This window comes from Schistocerca piceifrons, chromosome 8, assembly GCF_021461385.2.
Source record: "Schistocerca piceifrons isolate TAMUIC-IGC-003096 chromosome 8, iqSchPice1.1, whole genome shotgun sequence".
NCBI classification, from domain to species: Eukaryota; Metazoa; Arthropoda; class Insecta; order Orthoptera; family Acrididae; genus Schistocerca; species Schistocerca piceifrons.
In genome coordinates this window covers 428978787-428999353 of record NC_060145.1, presented here as the reverse complement: position 1 = coordinate 428999353, position 20567 = coordinate 428978787, and the positions used below count along the sequence as shown (strand labels likewise).

At 38.3% G+C, this 20567-nt stretch overlaps 2 protein-coding genes across 2 annotated transcripts; both read right to left on the bottom strand.

Moving 5' to 3' along the window:
• Nucleotides 1-6499: 6499 nt before the first annotated feature.
• LOC124712419 lies at nucleotides 6500-10612 on the bottom strand. The gene is made up of 4 exons (XM_047242713.1): nucleotides 10566-10612; nucleotides 8663-8790; nucleotides 8223-8417; nucleotides 6500-8129 (listed from the first exon to the last, which is right to left on the bottom strand). The coding sequence occupies exons 1-4, from the start codon at nucleotides 10610-10612 to the stop codon at nucleotides 8080-8082; spliced, it is 420 nt and encodes a 139-aa protein (XP_047098669.1). The 3' UTR covers nucleotides 6500-8079.
• LOC124712420 (piggyBac transposable element-derived protein 3-like) lies at nucleotides 6983-8062 on the bottom strand. Its single transcript, XM_047242714.1, has one exon. It carries the CDS (start codon nucleotides 8060-8062, stop codon nucleotides 6983-6985), a length of 1080 nt encoding a protein of 359 aa, XP_047098670.1.
• Nucleotides 10613-20567: the final 9955 nt, after the last annotated feature.

Below are 20567 nucleotides of genomic sequence, written 5' to 3'. Positions count from 1 at the left end.
TAATTGGATTTTAAAATGAGATTTCCTTCCAACTGACAGGACAGTTTCAAACTATGGAATTAGCTACTTGCACATACCATTATGCTCGTTATGCTGCTCTGCCATACAGGACTTGCACATAAACCACCAGGATAATTTTGGATCTGCCGACACACACTGACAATTTCTCTAAGGCACAAAATACTATAACCTCTAGTTGTGTTCTTACAGCCTTTGACAACAATCTATCACACAGGTGCTCAATCCATGGACCACGATCAACTGGCCAATCACCAGTCTATCAACACCTTTGTCCAAAATCTGTCTAAATGAGCTATTTTTGTAAAATGCCAGGTTTTTGACAACGAGTGTTTCACACAGTATTTGTGGGCAGTAAGCTTGACAACACTGTGTCCACCTCTTTCATCTCCATCTGCATTTCACTATCTTTGACACTCACTCCAACCAACAGCATTTCCTCCAACATGGTGAGGTTCCTGCTCACGAACTGTAACTTGGTGCGATATGAGCAGGGATTGCAATGAGCTGGAAGAGTGCAAGGTTTTTTGTGGGATGTTACCTTTGGATAGCACAGTTACAGAAGTTAAATGTGAAATACTTCCTTTAAATACTGTCAGAACTGCCATATCAACAAACATCATTGGATCAAAAAGCTGCAAAGAAGTCTATGGCCTACCTGACAGCACTGAAGACAAAGTTTGAAAACTGATTTTGAAATTTCCAGGCAACAGAACCAGTTCTAGCTTTCATAGCTGAACTTTTCCAAAAAATGGATGTGGAAGATATTTCAAGTAAAAGGAGAACTGCTTTTCTGTAGTAGTGAGGCTGAATTTGAAAAGGAAATAATTTGTTTTCAAAATTTCATTTCCTTAAAGTCAGAATACAATGAAGATAACTTTTGGAAATTGAGTGTAAGAACATACTCTAACGTTGTTAAAGTGGCATTGTATATTTTATTGCTTTTTGGGTCAGCTTACCTAAGTGAGGCAGCATTTTCAGCGATGAATGTAGTGGAAAGTCATTATAGAAATAAACTGACTGATGCTCACCTTTCAGACTGTGTGATGTTGGCTCTGATAAATTATTCACCAGATTATAATAAATTTGGAAACTATGTGCAAAGGTAAGTCTCACACTAAACTTTTTCCAGTATTTATTGTGGCGTATATTTTCATTTTTTCCACTTGGGTAATATCTTGAAATTCGAATAGTACCGTACAACTTTTGATGGAGAGAAATTTATGTTTTTTGTGTAATTAAAATGGTTAATTTTATCTACGGTCTTTTGTGATTAAACCTTCACAAATTTTTAAGTCAGTAGATGTCGAAGTGGACTGAATTGCACGTAGTAGATCTCGAGCCTAAAAAGTATTAGCACCATTAGTCTACTGTAACTTTGATTCAGTTCACAACTAGATAATCAACATTGTCTGATTTACCGACATTTGCCTTGGTGATGACATATGATGCACCATTAGCTTTGTTCAGTCTGCAGATGTTATCACCATCAAAATATACTTTGAAGCACTAATTAAAAGCACTGCCTACACTACTGTACATATTCGGACTTAGTAAACATCAAGTTAACCAGTACAGAGCAGATGATGTAACTAAGGTGGGTTACCATCTGACATAGCTCCTACCTCAGCCATGCCCCTGTGCTTTCTTCTCTGTTCTCTCTTCTCTTCTCTTCCCCCTTCTCTCACTCCTCTTTCTGGGCTTGTGTGGTGTGAGGTAAGTCATTTTACTAATAATTTGCCTCCCAAAATTTTAGTGTCCTACATCGATTCTTCCAGTGGAACATTCTGGAATACTATATGAAATAATTCTCTCTCATTTCTTACTCTTATAAAATGTGTTTTTTGACAGTACTATTTTCTTTTCCCAGTCATTCAGGGCTGGGACTCGACCACCTACTTGTGGCCATGGGGTGTTGCCCTCAAAAAATACGTCTAACTTCCATAGTCTTTGTCCTTTGTGTTCTTTCACTGGTTTCCTGAAAACTTTCCTACACTGCTCTCTAAACCCTGCCATGATGACTTGGCATCATTGGGTGCTTTGTTGCCCCACCTTGTGACACTGGGTGCTTACAGCCTATGGGCACTACCAAAAATTCTAATTTTGGTACATAATTAAAACTGAAATATCTCATTATCCGTAACTCTGGCCATCATGCAGTTTCCACCAAATGCTCTTAAGTAAATGGGTGCACCCATCTGCTTTCTGTTTCAACGTCTTCCTTCTGTTAATCAGTGTTATGATTACCGAACCAAACATCTGCAGTGAGCAAGATCAATGAGTGTACCTGTCTCACCCTGCCCCCATTGGTTCAGAAACTCTGGGGATTTTGAACAGCAATACTTGTAACTCCATTTTATGATCTCCCTTCAAATTTTAATCTGAGATATGGGTAAATCATATTACCTGTTGAACATGCCCTTCATTCTCACGACCAGAAATCATCGTAAATAAATGAATCAGAATCTGTGACAGTGTGGGTTAAAGGTGCTGACAGTTGTAAAAAAATTAAACTCGTCTGTGACCTTTCCCATTATTATAGAAATTAAATAAAGTCTTTCCTGTCCCTTATTCCTATTGCACATAATTAAAAACTCTTTTAAATTTAATATACTCATTGTTTATCTGCTAGTTAGCTGTTTGTTTCTTACTAATTCTTTATATGGCCTTTTATCTTTTTCAAAATCCTCACATATTTTAATGTTGTTTGTTGTTGTGGTCTTCAGTCCAGAGACTATACAATAAACAAAAAAATGTACATATTCTTTAAAAAGTTATTGGACACTAACAAAAACATGTTTCAGTAATTGACTGATTTTCCTTAATACACCTTCTCTGACCATTTGATTACACTTTTTTGGCTCATTGTCTCATGCAGAACACTACTTCACCACTTTAGTTTGAATGTTTGTCAGATAGAGATGGATGTGGAAGGACTGCATTCTCTCAGCTCTACTTCCTTCAGTCATGAAGTCCGTTGACAATTATGGGACTGTAGAGGAGTCTACTGCTCGCTGCATTGTTTTGATAATGTCTCCTGCTGCCTCATGTCATCTAAGTCAGCTACATCCAATAAGATTCATTCTTTCACAACGTTGGGATAGGTTCACACGACTTCAGAAACTGGCTTGAAATGGTGTCTGAAGGCTTCCAGTTGCCTTTCCACATTACAGAAAGTGTTTTTTTTTTTCCGATCTAGACCAAGCTTAGTTTCTCTGATTGCATTAACGGTAGGTACATCATTGCAATTCTTTTTGTGATGATCGTGATAATGTGGAAGCTTTAAATTATTCCTTTACCAAGTTTTTATACAACAATGAAATATAAATATCACCCCTTTAACTTTCTTCTGTCATATTTTGAAGTGACCTATTTCTAGCTACTGAATATTGCACTTCTCTGTTTACTTACACTTTTACTTTGTTTCCGTATCTATGTACAAGCTCAGTGCCCACTGGTCCGCTCGCATAGACTGGATGGTCTACACAGATTTTTGTTTTTATGGAATGTTTTATATTGTTCACAAATTGCAACATCTTCTAAACTATTCATGCAAGTTAAGACCACAGAAGCATGGTCTTTTCCCAATGTACTTCTGACCAAAAAGCGATTCCATTACCTGGAGTCAGAAGTTTTTGTTAATCCTATCTTCTGAGCTTTTGTGGTGTTATATCTGTAGAAACTTTCATTTCCTAAAACATTTATTTATTTCTAACTATGAAATGAAATACCAATTTTCATACATTTAGCTTTAAAAAACGTTTTTATAATGAAAATTTTCTTAAAAATTTTTACCACCTATTTCACTCCATTAGGGGTTGAATTTCCAAAAACACTAAAACAAGTATTTTTTATTTCTAGCCAAGTACAAATTTTCTTAGATTTAGCTTAAAAATACTTTCATAATGATATGTTTTCATAAATATTCTCATCTGCTATTGGACCCTCTTAGGGTCTGAATTTCCAAAAACACTGAAAAACATATTTCTAACAGAGAAATCAAACACCAGTTGTTATAAATGTAGCTTGAAAAACACTGTAGTAGTAATTTAATTATGATTTATTTTAAAAAACTGTCATCCGCTATTTTACCCCTTATTAGTTGAATTTCCAAAAGTGCTGAAACGCTTTTTTTTTTTTTTTTTTTTTTTTTTTTTTTTTTTTTTTTTTTTTTTTTTTTTTTTTTGACAAAGAAACCAAGTATCAATTTTAATAGTTCTAGCTTTAAAATTGCCTTAACAGAACATATTTTCAAAAAACCTTTCATTTCCCCTTTAGGGTGGAGTTTTAAAAATTTCATTCTTAAATGATGCCTACAGTATAAAATCAACACTCACTCCACATTTCAAGTTTCTAATCATAGTGGTTTGGGCTGGGCGATGGTGAGTCAGTCAGTTGAGACATTTTCTTTTATATACGGAGATTAATAATATTTATTCCAGCGTTCTCTTCTGATCAGTCTGTTTATTTCTGTCTTAAGCAGTAATAATTACTGCTTCTTTAATCATCAGTTACTTAAATATACCTTCTTAGTGACATGATTTATTATTAATACACCATATAAACTTCGGACCGTTACCTCAACTTCACATCCCATGTTAGTTTATTCCCAAGTTTTAACACAACATTTTATCTTATATCTTCACACACTCTTTTACTTTACACAGTACAGCCTCATTCATAGTACATGATTCTCTCGTGTCATTACTGTCATCTCAGATTCACTAGTTTTCTCACTACTTTGTCTTTAGTGCATACTATTCTCCTATTTACTCTGCACTTATACTCATCTAAAGGCTTGTACATTTTATGTCTTACTTTTGTATTGATTCAGAACTTAATACCTCCCATTTGTTTGAATCTCTAATTCTGTTGCCACGTTTCCCTTCTTTCAGCTTCCCTTAAAATTCCATATTAACAAAACACTATACATCCTGAAAGAAAATATAAGAAGGGAGATATTAAAGAGTGAGAAACTCCCTATGTTTTGCTTCTCCATGTCATCAGAAAGTCTATACGAGGTGTAATCCAAAAATTTTCGGGACTGGTGCTGCCATCTGGAAAGTAGGAGTCGTAGATCTTTGCACCACTAGGTGGCGAGAGCTGCTTATCGGATGAGTCAGTGTGCGGAGTGGCATTCAGCTGGGAGGATGTGTTGCATGTCCACAGTGATTTCTGTAATACTATGTGTTTGGTGTGTGGTGATATTACAATGGATCCGCGAACAGAATAGCGGACCTTCGTCAGACCGCATCTGATGATCCAACCTTCTTGTCACAGGTTATCACCGGCAATGAGAGCTGGATTTATGGTAATGACCCAGAGACAAAGCAACAATCATCACAGTGGAAGAGCCCGGGCTCTCCAACACTCAAAAAAGTGAGAAAGGTGAAGAGCATGATCATCGTTTTCTTTGATACCAAGTGAATTGTGCACACAGAATTCTTCACACCCAAGCAAACAGTGAATTCCGCATACTACTGTACTTTTGTGATGGCTCCGTGAAAACGTGTGGTGAAGACCGCCCAAACTTGGGCGTCAAGGGAACTGGCTGCTGCATCATGACAATGCTCCCTCTCACACATCCTTGCTCACCAGGACCTTTTTGGCAAAAAACAACATGGCGGTTGTACCCCACCCACTGTACTCACCAGATTTGGCACCATGCGACTTTGCGCTATTCCCAAAACTGAAACTCAACTTGAAAGGCCATCCGTTCGTCACTCTAGAGAGGATTCAAGAAGCATCACTGGTGGTGATAAACACCCTCAAAGAACGGGATTTCCAGAAAATGTTTGACCAGTGGCAGAAGTGCCGGGACCAGTGTGTATGTGCAGCTGGGAACTATTTTGAGAGTGATGGTGACCATTAGTCCAAAGGTAAGGTTTTCAACAGATGGTAGCACCAGTCCCGAAAATTTTGGATAGCACCTCGTAGAAGAAGGAAGAGATTAGAAAAGGAAAGGAAGAATTGTTTTAAGTGGTGGAGGTGCCTACAGTTGCCTTATTGTGAAGCTTCCCAAAGAGTGGGAAACTCCCTATGCTTTCTACCCCTTCCATTACTGAACATATTTCTTTAAATCCAACACATTATTTAACCTCTTCACTCCTGAGATGAAAAAAATTTACACGAAATTTTTCTTTTAATATTTTCCAACAAACTAGTATACAAGCATGACACATATGCCAAAGAAAAAAAAAAATTGGTTATTCACTAGGGCATAAATGGAGGTCCACATGTGTGGACCTCGCGTCACAGTTATCATGATAATGTACTTGTCTTTGATTACATTTTTCTCACTCTTCCTCAGTAAAAACACTTTTTTTTCAACAAAATAATTATTTTATTGTAAACTTAACTACATATGTTAATTTACACAGAAAATAAGTATTTTAATTTCAGTGTTTTTAAATAAAGTGTTTCCAATGCAGGTTTCTGTTGATACTCCACAAATGAAAGAAAATAAAAAAATCATGCAACCATTTCTGCCAAATAATAACTTGATATTGCCCATAAATGAATCTTTACTTTTTGTGATAGGCTTCAAAACAATTATTTTTCACGACACACAAATACATTTCACATTTGATGCAGATGACCCTTGTCTTGGAACTGCAGCCATGATTCCTGCATTTTGAGGCATTCTTTACCTCAACAAAACTTGATAAATGGCCTACATTGTCAAACCTAACTTCTGCAATTGGTTGTGACAGAGCTCTTGTTGGCTTTTTATCCATATTTTGTACATCATCTACATCTTCACTATCAGAGGAATTGACTACAGAAGGGCGCCCTCTTCTTCTAGCTACAGGCTCAACATATTTGTAATTAATCATAGCTTTGCCTACGTGCATTTTGTAATCCATCAGTGACAACCTTCTTCATTTTCTGAGCACCATCTGCGGTACATCACCCAGCAATTGACAATCACAAGATCTATAAAATGATTAGACATTCTTACAGGTCATTTTGATGTGCGAATGTAGCATCTGTAATGTGACAAAAATCTGTCACAGAGATCAACACCTCCCATGTTTTCATTGTAAAGCTTCACTGCCACTGGCTGAGGAACATCTATCTTCTTTTTCTGCTCTCTTGACCACATCTTACATGTGGTTGGAGGGCTGCTTCCAACACATGATGAGAGTATTAGGACACTTTTATTGTCTTTCCACTTAATAAGACAAATTTTATCATCTTCCCTAACCCATTCTTCCCATTCCTCCCGTTGAAATAGCCTGTCATTTTTCAATTTCTTCACTATTGGACCCAATCTGTTCATCATAACTGTACCTGTCTGATAAATTTTCCTCCCCAGCAACATGTCTACAGATTTTACACTTGTGAAAAATCTACCAGTGTATACACAATGCTGGTTGTCTCTAGGAACACTTTCTGTCATCATCTTAACAACTGCTGCACCGAGACCATATTCTTTCGTATCTTCAGCTGACACAGTACCTGACCCAGTATAAAACATGAAGTCCGACACAAGGCCATCAGGTGCAGCCAGAATGAAGCATTTTAAACCTAATGGATTAGGTTTTGATGGTACGTAAGTCACAAAGCCACATTTACCAGAAAATGGCACCATCTGTTCGTCAATGGAAAGATGATGTGATCTTGGAAGGGTCAGACACTTCTTCTGCACACAACCAAGAAAATGTTTTACCTTCCAAAGCTTCTCGTTGTGCTCATTTGTGTTATCCACAAAATGCATATAATTTCTCAGTTCATAGAAACGGTCTCTTGTCATACACTTAGCAATAACTGGAACCTGAGTATCTTGCTGCCAGTACAGCTTACTTTGTGCATAGTCCAGAACTCCCATAACAACATGTATTCCAGCTAAATGCAACATTTCTTCTCCACTGGTGTTAACAGATTTATGTTGTTGTTTTTGAACTGAATACAAATTGGTTTGTTGTGCATGTTCTTCCCAGAATGTCAGAGGAAGGTATTCCAAGAAAGATTCAAAAATTCCTTTTTCTTCTTCATAATCTGGAAGATGGATTTTGCTCTCACAAGGATTCGAATACGGCATTTCTTTCTTCCTCCACTTCATAGATCGCACTGGCAGATATTGTGGAACAAGAACTTCGTCTTGGGATCTACAAATAAACAAAATTGTAAGAAAAAAACATGAGTAAGTTCGCTACATAATTTATAATATTATTGATCATTACTATATGGGGTAAACCTACCATTTCTATCATCTAATTCTTCAGAAGAATCCACGGTCTCATCTACTGTTGCTTTATCTTCAGCACTGGCTTCAGGTTTAACAGGAAAATCTCCAGTCAAAAATGAAAATTCGTCATCTTCCCCATCAGATAATTCGGCATTACTGTCGTTCAGAAGCGCTTCCAACTGCTCGTCAGTTAATATTTCATTCATATCTGTAAGGTATAAAAAGGAGAGTTACGTCAGTACTCTACTGTCGAAGACGAAATTGAAGTCAGCAAATTCATATTATGACCTGAGGTCCACATACGAGGACCTTCAGAAAAAGAGTTATTTCATAGTAATAAACAAAATATATTCAAATTGGAACTAACTCTCAACATCTAGAAGAGCTAACACACTTCAGAAAAAAATCACAGCATTTTAGACTAATATTTGAGCATAATAATTATGTACATACCTTTCCAACTTCTAGTAGCAGCCATTTTGAGTGCACAACCAGCTGTAAACAAATACATCAGTCGTTCCTTACGAGGTGCTGCGCTCTCGTGTTGAAACTGAGAAGGTCCACGCTCGTGGACCAACAGTCTGTAAGCGGAAAAATACGCGTATTTGCAGAGAAAAAAAATAACGAATGTATGTCCACATTTGTGGACCGCTGGAATGAAGAGGTTAAACCACATGTACTTTTAGATTCAGGATAAACCAAGCAATAAGCATATACACTACTGGCCATTAAAATTGCTACACCTAGATGACGACGTGCTACAGACACGAAATTTAACCGACAGGAAGAAGATGCTGTAATATGCAAATGATTAGTTTTTCAGAGCATTCGCACACGGTTGGCACCGGTGGCAACATCTGCAACGTGCTGACATGAAGAAAGTTTCCAACCGATTTCTCATACACAAACAGCAGTTGACCGGCATTGCCTGGGGAAATGTTGCTGTGATGCCTCGTGTAAGTAAGAGAATCGCGTACCATCATGTTTCCGACTTTGATAAAGGTCGGATTGTAGCCTATTGCGTTTGTGGTTTATCGTATCGCGACATTGCTGCTCGTGTTGGTCGAGATCCAATGACTGTTAGTAGAATATGGAATCGGTGGGTTCAGGAGGGTAATACGGAACACCGTGCTGGATCCCAACGGCCTCGTATCACTAGCAGTCGAGATGACAGGCATCTTATCCGCATAGCTCTAACAGATCATGCAGCCATGTCTCAATCCCTGAGTCAACAGATGGGGACTTTTGCAAGACAACAACCATCTGCATGAACAGTTTGACGACGTTTGCAGCAGCACAGACTATCAGCTCGGAGACAATGGCAGCGGTTATCCTTGACACTGCATCACAGACAGGAGTGCCTGCAATGGTGTACTCAACGACGAACCTGGGTGCACGAATGGCAAAACATCATTTGTTCGAATGAATCCAGGTTCTGTTTACAGCATCATGATGGCCGCATCCGTGTTTGACGACATCGCGGTGAACGCACATTGGAAGTGTGTATTTGTCATTGCCATACTGGCGTATCGCCTGGCGTGATGGTATGGGGTGCCATTGGTTACACGTCTTGTTCACATTGACAGCACTTTGAACAGTGGACGTTACATTTCAGATGTGTTACGACCTGTGGCTCTACCCTTCATTTGATCTCTGCGAAACCCTACATTTCAGCAGGATAATGCACGACCGCATGTTGCAGGTCCTGTACGGGCCTTTCTGGATACAGAAAATGTTCGACTGCTGCCCTGGCTAGCACATTCTCCAGATCTTTCACCAATTGACAATGTCTGGTCAATGGTGGCCGATGAACTGGCTTGTCACAATACGCGAGTCACTACTCTTGATGAACTGTGGTATCGTGTTGAAGCTGCATGGGCAGCTGTACCTGTACACGTCATCCAAGCTCTGTTTGACTCAATGCCCAGGCGTATCAAGGTCATTATTATGGCCAGAGATGGTTGTTCTGGGTACTGATTTCTCAGGATCTATGCACCCAAATTGCGTGAAAATGTAATCACTCGTCAGTTCTAGTATAATATATTTGTCCAATGAATACCCGTTTATCACCAGCATTTCTTCTTGGTGTAGCAATTTTAATGGCCAGTAGTGTACATGCGGTGAGCTTTCCACCACAGGCAGGCCATGATTAAATGAGTAGAAACATTTTCATTTCCTTATGCACCTTACAAGACCTCTCTTTAGTTTTGACCATCACGAACTCACCACACTTGAAAATAGTTGGCTTGGCCTTGTCATTGTACCATGTGTACCTCTCCTTGACTGTCTTTAACATTCTCTCCTTAGCCAACTTCTCTATCATTCTGAGTGAGAATCTGGTTCACAAAGAACCTACCTCTTCTCCAACAACATTTGTTGGTTTCCTTCAATATCAAAACACATGGTGTGAAACAAGTAGCTTTGAGCAGACTATTAATCCTCCTCCAAATGACAGAATGAAATTTGCCCATGTGGCGTTAAGTCAGTGACAAAAGGTACAACGGAAGTGGTTTAATTCTTACATTACTCACTCATTGAATTACCCTGCAGAAAATATGGAGAAGTTTTTGAAGAGTCTAACCCAATTTTTTACCAGCATTTCTTCAAATTTGTGGTCTGTAAACTGTGGACCATAGTTTGACAGTAATGGATTTGATTTCCTAATTTGGATAAAATAATCTCTCTCCATTTCTTCCCACCAATACCCTGGCATTCATAGGACGGATTGGATGGGATATTACACACTGAGAATATGTCTAGGATAACAAAACTGTAAATGCACTCACCTCTGGACACATGCAATGGACTGAAGAGATTTACAACAGTTAACTGCTTCAGTGTCTCTACCAGAATACTCCGACAGAGTCTTTGAATTGACACATAAGCTGCCTGTATTTCTGGCACTGATCGTATGCAGTAAGTCTCTTTCACACCCGCCCCCACATATTTTCAAAAATCAAAGTTTCCTGTAATTTAGCTATGCATTTTGTCTACAATTATGTCCATAGCTGTTGTTAATTAAACCTATTAGGGTGTCCATATGTTGATTAGTAATGCACAGACTCCTGTCATCACTATCCTTTTTACTTCTGCAAAGTAGTATACCTTGATAGAACTTATAGTGTACCTTCATCTCAGGGAGTTTAAGTGACTCCATACTTCAGGTGTTCATCTCTGTTTTGTTCATTATGCATTTCATGGCATATTTTCAGAATTCTGTGTTTGTTTTTGGTACCTTTCACGAACAGTATCCGCATCCCCCTAAAAACTTCCCCCTGCTCTTCTTGCTTTCCCTCTGCATGTAATCTGGATAAGTCATTGATAATAATAATATTGCCCTGATATTTGGCATATCTGACTTCCATGTCAAATTGTTGAAGGTACATGGCCCACTGATGTGTAAGGTGTCACCTCTTTAGAAAGTGTATCATATGATCAGTTAACACCATGATATGATTCCTCAATGGGGCACATACAGACTTCTTATGCTCCTTCGAAAAATCTCAGTTGTAAAAAAAAATTTCCAAGGAGTGCTTCAAACTCCTTATACGAACAAAATACTCTTTAGAGACCACTTGTATTATCATAATGCAAAAGCTGCGAAGCTTCAAACATGCATACTATTGCTTTGGAAATTTTTTTCAGTGGGTTGTGATCACAAAATGAAGGTAATATTGTTAGCATATCTTTCAATTCAAGCACATTGGTGGCTGGCTTGGATCACCCTAATAACCACATCTACTCTTCTACAGCTGGAAGAAAAAGACAGATCTTTCAGAAACTCCCCTCCATCTCATTTTTTCTATTATATTTTTAATAAACACTGTAAAATCTTCTAAACTGCTAAGCATTGTTTAATGTTTCTTCTAAAATGCATTATTTTAAACTGAATGTATGACCTCATGCCAGACCACTTCTCCTGCAATATTAATATTTTTTTATGTTGGCTCATGATTTTAAAAATTCTGGAATCCTGTTTATTTTATTTATTTATTTATTTTACTGCCAGTGCTTGAATATTTTTATATAAATAAATTTTAAAAAATCCATTTGCATATGCAGTTCCTTTTTTAAAAATATGGAATGACCATTATTTGACATTATATTATCTGCTAATGTTCTTAGATAGAATGTTGCCCAATTTAAGCAGTATGGCACAAGCAGAAAATGTGTCTTCAATTTAAACTGGTTAGAAAATAAATTGTTTAAGGATTGGCTTTTGGCATATGGCAAGAATAAACGTAGAGTAAAATGCTTTGCGTGCAACAAAGACTTTTCGATTGCCAGTATGTCCGAATCTGGCCTGAAATGACACTTAGGTTATAATAGCCATCAAGACACTTTAAAATCATTGTTGTTCACAAGAAAAAAATGAATTTAAGTCTCTTTCTTCCTACCACCAGTCAGATGCAACAGAGAATGCTGTTCCATCTGGAAAAGAAGAGGAAAATACTGAATTATCTGGAGACCTCTGAGACAGAAGCAGAAACCAGTTTTCGTTGACCATGCTACTGCAAGTGACATGTATGAAAGTCTGCTATGTTTGATTTTGCTCTCATCATTTAAAATGTGTTACAATCGCCCATGTATGGCCCAAATCTCAGCTTAAAATCACATATACTGATAGAAGAACACAATCTTAATGATTATAACAGTCAATTAATAAATACTGGGACTTGTCCCTTACACATTATGCATATTGCTTTCAGATAAGGGATTGAATAATTAGATTGAAATATTTTCTTTTGTAGAATTTATCAATTATTCAGATATTCTTCAGCTAGGACAGAAGATTTTAATGCAATTAATGGAGGCAAGTATGCATCCATTTGAAATTTGTTTCCCTGGTGGTTAGGAAAGGTGTCTGTATGCAAGAGAGTAGTAAAAATTTTGCCTACACTGCAAACATATTTTAAACAGGTAGAGACGAGGAAATTTAAGGAGCCTCCACCTGTATCATTTCAAAATATTCAGAACAGTGTCAAAGATGATTTGTTTTTTGTAAACCTTAACACTTTTTTTAAGCATGGCAAACATTATGTGGCCTTTCCTTAACACCCATCAGACTGATAAACCAGTGTTTGCGTGCATGAGTGACGATATTAAAAAAAGTGATTCTTGCATTCGTGCAAACTAAAATTGTTGAGTAATTTAACTATAGTCAGTGTCATAAAAGTTGAATTCAATAATCTTAAGAACTGTCTGCCTACAAAAAATATTGACCTTATTTTTGTTGGTGAAAAATAGATTGAAAAACGATATTTTTCTGAAAAGGTTTCTCATGGGGAAATGCTGACATTATGTAGGGATGTAAAATACTGACGTCATGTAGGCATGTAAAATCTGTGATAATTAAAATGGTATCAGTTATAATTCCAAATTCACCATCAGTTTTCAGCATTGTAATAAATTTACCATGTTTAATACCAATAAATTCAATGGAAGAGAAAAAAAAATTATGCGAGGAAGATGAAATATCTTGTACGTAGTTTGCTGTGAAAATTGCAGATTGTGATGACATCCAGGCAGATTTTGTCAGTTTTGTCAATGAAACTGTTTCTGATAACACTGAAGAATTTCTAAAGCTTGGTAAAGAACCTAGGAAATTGGACAATTTTTTTTCCCCTCATTTAAAAATGAAACACACGAAAATTTGGGCATGTACCCAGAAGCTGCTTCTATTGAGCCATGGCCAAGCAGCTGTGGAAAGAAGTTTTAGCATTAACCAAAAAATAGAAGTCACAAATCTTAAAGAAGTATTTATGTAACTTTGAGAATCATTTCCTATCATATAAGTAGTTTAGATGGAGATATAACAGTAGTTGTTATTGGTAAAGATTTGTGTAATTCTCTTTTGATGAAAAGACATCATTACAATCAATATCTTCAAGATGTAAAAAACAAAGGAAACGCTAAACAAAAAAAGAAGAATGGGATTGATGACCTTGATGAACATGAATTTAAAAAGCAAAGAAAATACATACAACATATACAACATTGCATAGATGACCATACTGCAGATGAAATCGCTGACCAAGCAGAAAAACAATGTGATATGACTCTGTTAACAAAATCAAATGGTTTGAGGATGTCTGCAAAAGGAAAAACAAATGGTATGCAGAAATTAGACGAAACAAATAATTTCAAAGTGACAAATTAGCTTTGATATGTTGTTTTATGAAGCACATACACTACTGGTCATTAAAATTGCTACGCCACGAAGATGACGTGCTACAGATGCAAAATTTAACTGACAGGAGGAAGGTGCAGTGATATGAAAATGATTAGCTTTTCAGAGCATTCACACAAGGTTGGCGCCAGTGGCGACACCTACAACGTGCTGACATGAGAAAAGTTTCAAACAGATTTCTCATACACAAATGGCAGTTGACCAGCGTTGCCTGGTGAAATGTAGTTGTGATGCCTCATGTAAGGAGGAGAAATGCGTACCATCACATTTCCGACTTTGATAATGGTCGGATTGTAGCCTATCACGATTGCAGTTTATCGTATCACAACACTGCTGCTCACGTTGGTCGAGATCAAATGACTGTTAGCAGAATATGGAATTGGTGGGTTCAGGAGGGTAATACGGAACGCTGTGCTGGATCCCAACGGCCTCGTATCACTAGCAGTCGAGATGACAGGCATCTTATCCGCATGGCTGTAACGGATCGTGCAGCCACATCTCGGTCCCTGCGTAAACAGATGTGGATGTTTGCAAGACAACAACCATCTGCACGAACAGTTCGACGACGATTGCAGCAGCATGGACTATCAGCTCGAAGACCATGGCTGCGGTTACCCTTGACGCTGCATCACAGACAGCAGCACCTGCGATGGTGTACTCAACGACGAAACTGGGTGCACGAATGGCATAACGTCATTTTTTCAGATGAATCCAGGTTATGTTTACAGCATCATGATGGTTGCATCCATGTTTGGCGACATCGGGGTGAACGCACATTGGAAGCGTGTATTCGTCATTGTCATACTGGTGTATCACCCGGCGTAATGGTATGCGGTGCCATTGGTTACACGCCTCGGTCACATCTTGTTTGCATTGGCGGCGTGTGAGATCGCTCTCTAAGTTTTCATCTATGTTTAGGTTTCAGATATATATTTTAACTGTTTTTGTGATAATATTTACTATATAAGTGACTTATTAGTGGCTTCTTCATTCACCTCTGCATTTCTTGTGTTGTGGCCTGATATTTGTGAGTGTTCCGTATCGAGCAACTTAACCTCTTACCCGTGTTTACATTCCGCGCTGACCAGTTGCAGCTGTAGCGGCGCATCGAAAGCTAAGTACTAATTAATTGTTTGTGTATAGTAGTTTATTTAGGAACTTTAGTAGTCTTCAACCGGTGTTCTTGGTGTTTTCCGGTGAAATAACTTCAGAAGAAATTTTTGCGAACTGCTTTCAGTTTCGTTACTGTCATTAGACGTTTGATTTTCTTTCTGTGTTAGTATTTTGTTATATTCTGATTTGTTGTTGATTAATACTGTCAATAATAGTAGTTACTTCCCTTGTAGAGCAAGTTTGTGATAATTGTAGTCAGTTTTTAACATCTTCTTATTGTAGTAGCGGAACTTAGATAAAGTTGTTTTCTTGTTTCAATAATTGTAAAATTTTACCATGAGTGAGAAGTGTGGGCTTTGCCGTAGGTTCGTGAGTAGTGGATTGCGGTGTGAGGCTTGTTCGAAGTATTTTCACTGGGGGGAATGCAGTGGGGAAGCCAGTGGGCATTCTGGTGAGATCCTCTCCTGGAACTGCAGGTTATGTAGCAAGAGTAAGTTGATAGAGGAGCAGGAGCGTAAGATCTGTGCCCTTCAGGTGCAGTTGAAAAACGCACAGGAGGAGCTAGATAGGATGAGGAGGGAGAAGGGGGTTGGGGAATGGGAGCTGGCTGTTGGCAAGAGATCTGCTAGGAGAAGGAGATTTTCAGATAGTTTTACTATTGGTGTTTGTAATAGATATGACCAACTGTCAGAGTCTAGTGGAGAGGAATCTCTAGTAGCTGTAGATGTAGGAAGTATACAGCAGACCTCAGCAGTTACGGCGGCTAGGACAGTTGCAAAGTCTAAGAGAAAGAAGAAGGTTCTGCTGTTAGGTAGTTCTCATGGTAGAGGTGTAGGCCAGCAGTTGCAGGAAGTTTTGGGGAGTGAGTACCAGGTCACCAGCATTGTGAAGCCTTATGCAGGATTGGCTCAGGTGACTTTTGACATAGGGGGGTTATGTAGGGATTTTACTAAAGAGGATCAGGTAGTGATTGTGGGTGGGGCTGGTAATAGTATTGATAGGGATGGGGAGTATGACATAGATGGTGACCTGGAAAAGATAGCCACTCAGACTGGCAACACGAATGTGCATTTCGTGGAACTGTTTCAGCGTCACGATCGGCCTCATCTTAATACAGCCGTCAGGCGTAATAACATGAGACTTGGGGGTGCGCTGATGACAGAAGGCATGAGTCACATTTCAGTGGTGTCGGTGGAGTCTATCAGTAGGACGGGTTTCACTAGACATGGCCTGCACCTCAACAGGTATGGGAAGGGGAGGTTGGCAAAACTTATAGGTGACAGCATAGGTGGGGGTGGTGGGACCACTCATGGGAAAATTCCGGTAGTTGTGGGTGTTAGAGCTGTACCTTTTTTTAGATTGAAGTCAGCTGATAGGTATTCCTGCTTAAGGGAAGTCTCTCTAACAAAGAAACCACTTTCTACAAAGCTTGGGTATCCGATTAATGAGGGAATTAGTATATTTCATCAAAATATACAAGGTATTAGAGATAAAGTTAGTGAACTGCTTATAAATGTTGACTCTGAAATTATTGGTATATCTGAACACTTCTTAAATAAGGAGATAATTCAGAGACTTCCTTTACCGGGATACAGGTTGGCTGGCAGCTTTTCGAGGAGCTCTTTGCGGTGTGGGGGAGTAGCCATGTACGTGAAAAACGGTATCCCATTTGAGTCAATTGATGTTTCAAAGTACTGCACTGAAAAGGTGTTTGAATGTTGTGCAGGTGTGGTTAAATTTAGTGGAGCTAAACTTCTTACTGTTGTTATTTATAGATCCCCAGACTCCGATTTCACAACATTTTTGCTAAAGCTAGAGGAGGTTCTTGGTTCACTTTATAGGAAATACAAAAAGTTAGTTATATGTGGTGACTTCAATATTAATTGTATAAGTGATTATCTTAGAAGAAAGATTAAGGAAAGGCAAACCTACGTTTCTAGCATTTGTAGACTTAGAGAAAGCTTTTGACAATGTTGACTGGAATACTCTCTTTCAAATTCTAAAGGTGGCAGGGGTAAAATACAGGGAGTGAAAGGCTATTTACAATTTGTACAGAAACCAGATGGCAGTTATAAGAGTCGAGGGACATGAAAGGGAAGCAGTGGTTGGGAAGGGAGTAAGACAGGGTTGTAGCCTCTCCCCGATGTTGTTCAATCCGTATATTGAGCAAGCAGTAAAGGAAACAAAAGAAAAATTCGGAGTAGGTATTAAAATTCATGGAGAAGAAATAAAAACTTTGAGGTTCGCCGATGACATTGTAATTCTGTCAGAGACAGCAAAGGACTTGGAAGAGCAGTTGAATGGAATGGACAGTGTCTTGAAAGGAGGATATAAGATGAACATCAACAAAAGCAAAACAAGGATAATGGAATGTAGTCTAATTAAGTCGGGTGATGCTGAGGGAATTAGATTAGGAAATGAGGCACTTAAAGTAGTAAAGGAGTTTTGCTATTTGGGGAGCAAAATAACTGATGATGGTCGAAGTAGAGAGGATATAAAATGTAGGCTGGCAATGGCAAGGAAAGCGTTTCTGAAGAAGAGAAATTTGTTAACATCCAGTATTGATTTAAGTGTCAGGAAGTCATTTCTGAAAGTATTCGTATGGAGTGTAGCCATGTATGGAAGTGAAACATGGACGATAAATAGTTTGGACAAGAAGAGAATAGAAGCTTTCGAAATGTGGTGCTACAGAAGAATGCTGAAGATTAGATGGGTAGATCACATAACTAATGAGGAAGTATTGAATAGGATTGGGGAGAAGAGAAGTTTGTGGCACAACTTGACCAGAAGAAGGGATCGGTTGGTAGGACATGTTCTGAGGCATCAAGGGATCACCAATTTAGTATTGGAGGGCAGCGTTGAGGGTAAAAATCGTAGAGGGAGACCAAGAGATGAATACACTAAGCAGATTCAGAAGGATGTAGGTTGCAGTAGGTACTGGGAGATGAAAAAGCTTGCACAGGATAGAGCAGCATGGAGAGCTGCATCAAACCAGTCTCAGGACTGAAGACCACAACAACAACAACAACAACAAGTGATTGTGCAAGGAAAAGGATGCTGGTAGACCTCCTTAATTCATATAATCTTATGCAAACCGTATTCTTTCCAACGAGAGTGCAAGGGAACAGTAGAACAACCATAGACAATATTTTTGTTCATTCGTCATTATTAGAAGGGCATTCTGTTAGCAAAAAGGTGAATGGCCTTTCAGATCATGATGCACAAATTTTAAGTCTAAAAGATTTTTGTGCTGCAACACGTTAAATATAGCTACCAACTTTTTAGGAAAGCTGATCCAGTTGCTGTACAGACTTTTGTAAACCTTATCAAGGAACAAGAGTGGCAAGATGTTTATAGTGCTGATACAGTAGACGATAAATATAATGCTTTCCTCAAGACTTTTCTCATGCTCTTTGAAAGTTGCTTTCCGTTAGAACGTTCAAAACAGGGTACTAGCACAAACAGGCAGCCTGGGTGGCTGACTAAAGGGATAAGAATATCTTGTAGAACAAAGTGGCAATTACATCAAAACGTTAGAAACAGTCAAAATCTAAATGCAGCAGCCCATTACAAACAGTATTGTAAGGTGCTTAAAAAAGTTATTAGGAAGGCAAAAAGTATGTGGTATGCAGATAGAATAGCTAAGTCTCAGCATAAAATTAAAACCATATGGCCAGTCGTAAAGGAAGTGGCTGGTCTGCAGAGACAGGTCGAGAATATAGAATCAGTGCATAGTGGGGATGTCCGTGTTACTGATAAGTCGCATATATGTACAGTACTTAATAATCACTTTCTGAATATAGCAGGTGAACTAAATAGAAACCTAGTCCCAACAGGGAATCATATAGCGCTCTTAGAAAAAAGTGTTCCGAGACTGTTACCTGAAATGCTCCTCCATGATACTGACAAGAGGGAGATTGAGTTAATAATTAAATCTCTAAAGACCAAGAACTCTCATGGATATGACGGGGTATCTAGCAGAATACTGAAATATTGTTCCACGTATGTTAGCTCAGTACTTAGCCATATCTGTAACTTTTCCTTTAGGAGTGGTCGGTTTCCTGACCGATTAAAGTACTCGGTAGTGAAGCCACTTTATAAAAAGGGAGACAGGGATAATGTTGACAATTATAGACCTATTTCTATGCCATCGGTGTTTGCTAAAGTTATCGAGAGGGTTGTATACACAAGGTTACTGCAGCATTTAAATTCACATAATTTGCTGTCAAATGTACAGTTTGGTTTTAGAAATGGCTTAACAACTGAAAATGCTATAGTCTCTTTTCTCTGTGAGGTTTTGGATGGATTAAATAAAAGGTTGCGAACGTTAGGTGTTTTCTTTGATTTAACGAAGGCTTTTGACTGTGTTGACCACAAAATATTACTGCAGAAGTTGGAACATTATGGAGTAAGGGGAGTAGCTTACAATTGGTTCGCCTCCTACTTTACGAACAGAAAGCAGAAGGTAATCCTCCGCAATATTGAGAGTGGTAATGATGTTCAGTCCCAATGGGGCACTGTTAAATGGGGCGTTCCCCAAGGGTCAGTGCTGGGGCCACTGCTGTTTCTTATTTATGTAAATGATATGCCTTCTAGTATTACAGGTGATTCAAAAATATTTCTGTTTGCTGATGACACCACCTTGGTAGTGAAGGATGTTGTGTGTAATATTGAAACATTATCAAATAATGTAGTTCATGATATAAGTTCGTGGCTTGTGGAAAATAATTTGATGCTAAATCACAGTAAGACTCAGTTTTTACAGTTCCTAACCCACAATTCAACAAGAACTGACATTTTAATCAGACAGAATGGGCGTGTTATAAGCGAGACGGAACAGTTCAAGTTCCTAGGCGTACGGATAGATAGTAAGCTGTTGTGGAAAGCCTATGTTCAGGACCTTGTTCAGAAACTAAATGCCGCTTTATTTACCATTAGAACAGTATCTGAAATAAGTGACATTTCAACACGAAAAGTAGTATACTTCGCATATTTTCATACGCTTATGTCATATGGTATTATTTTTTGGAGTAATTCTTCTGATTCAAAAAGGGT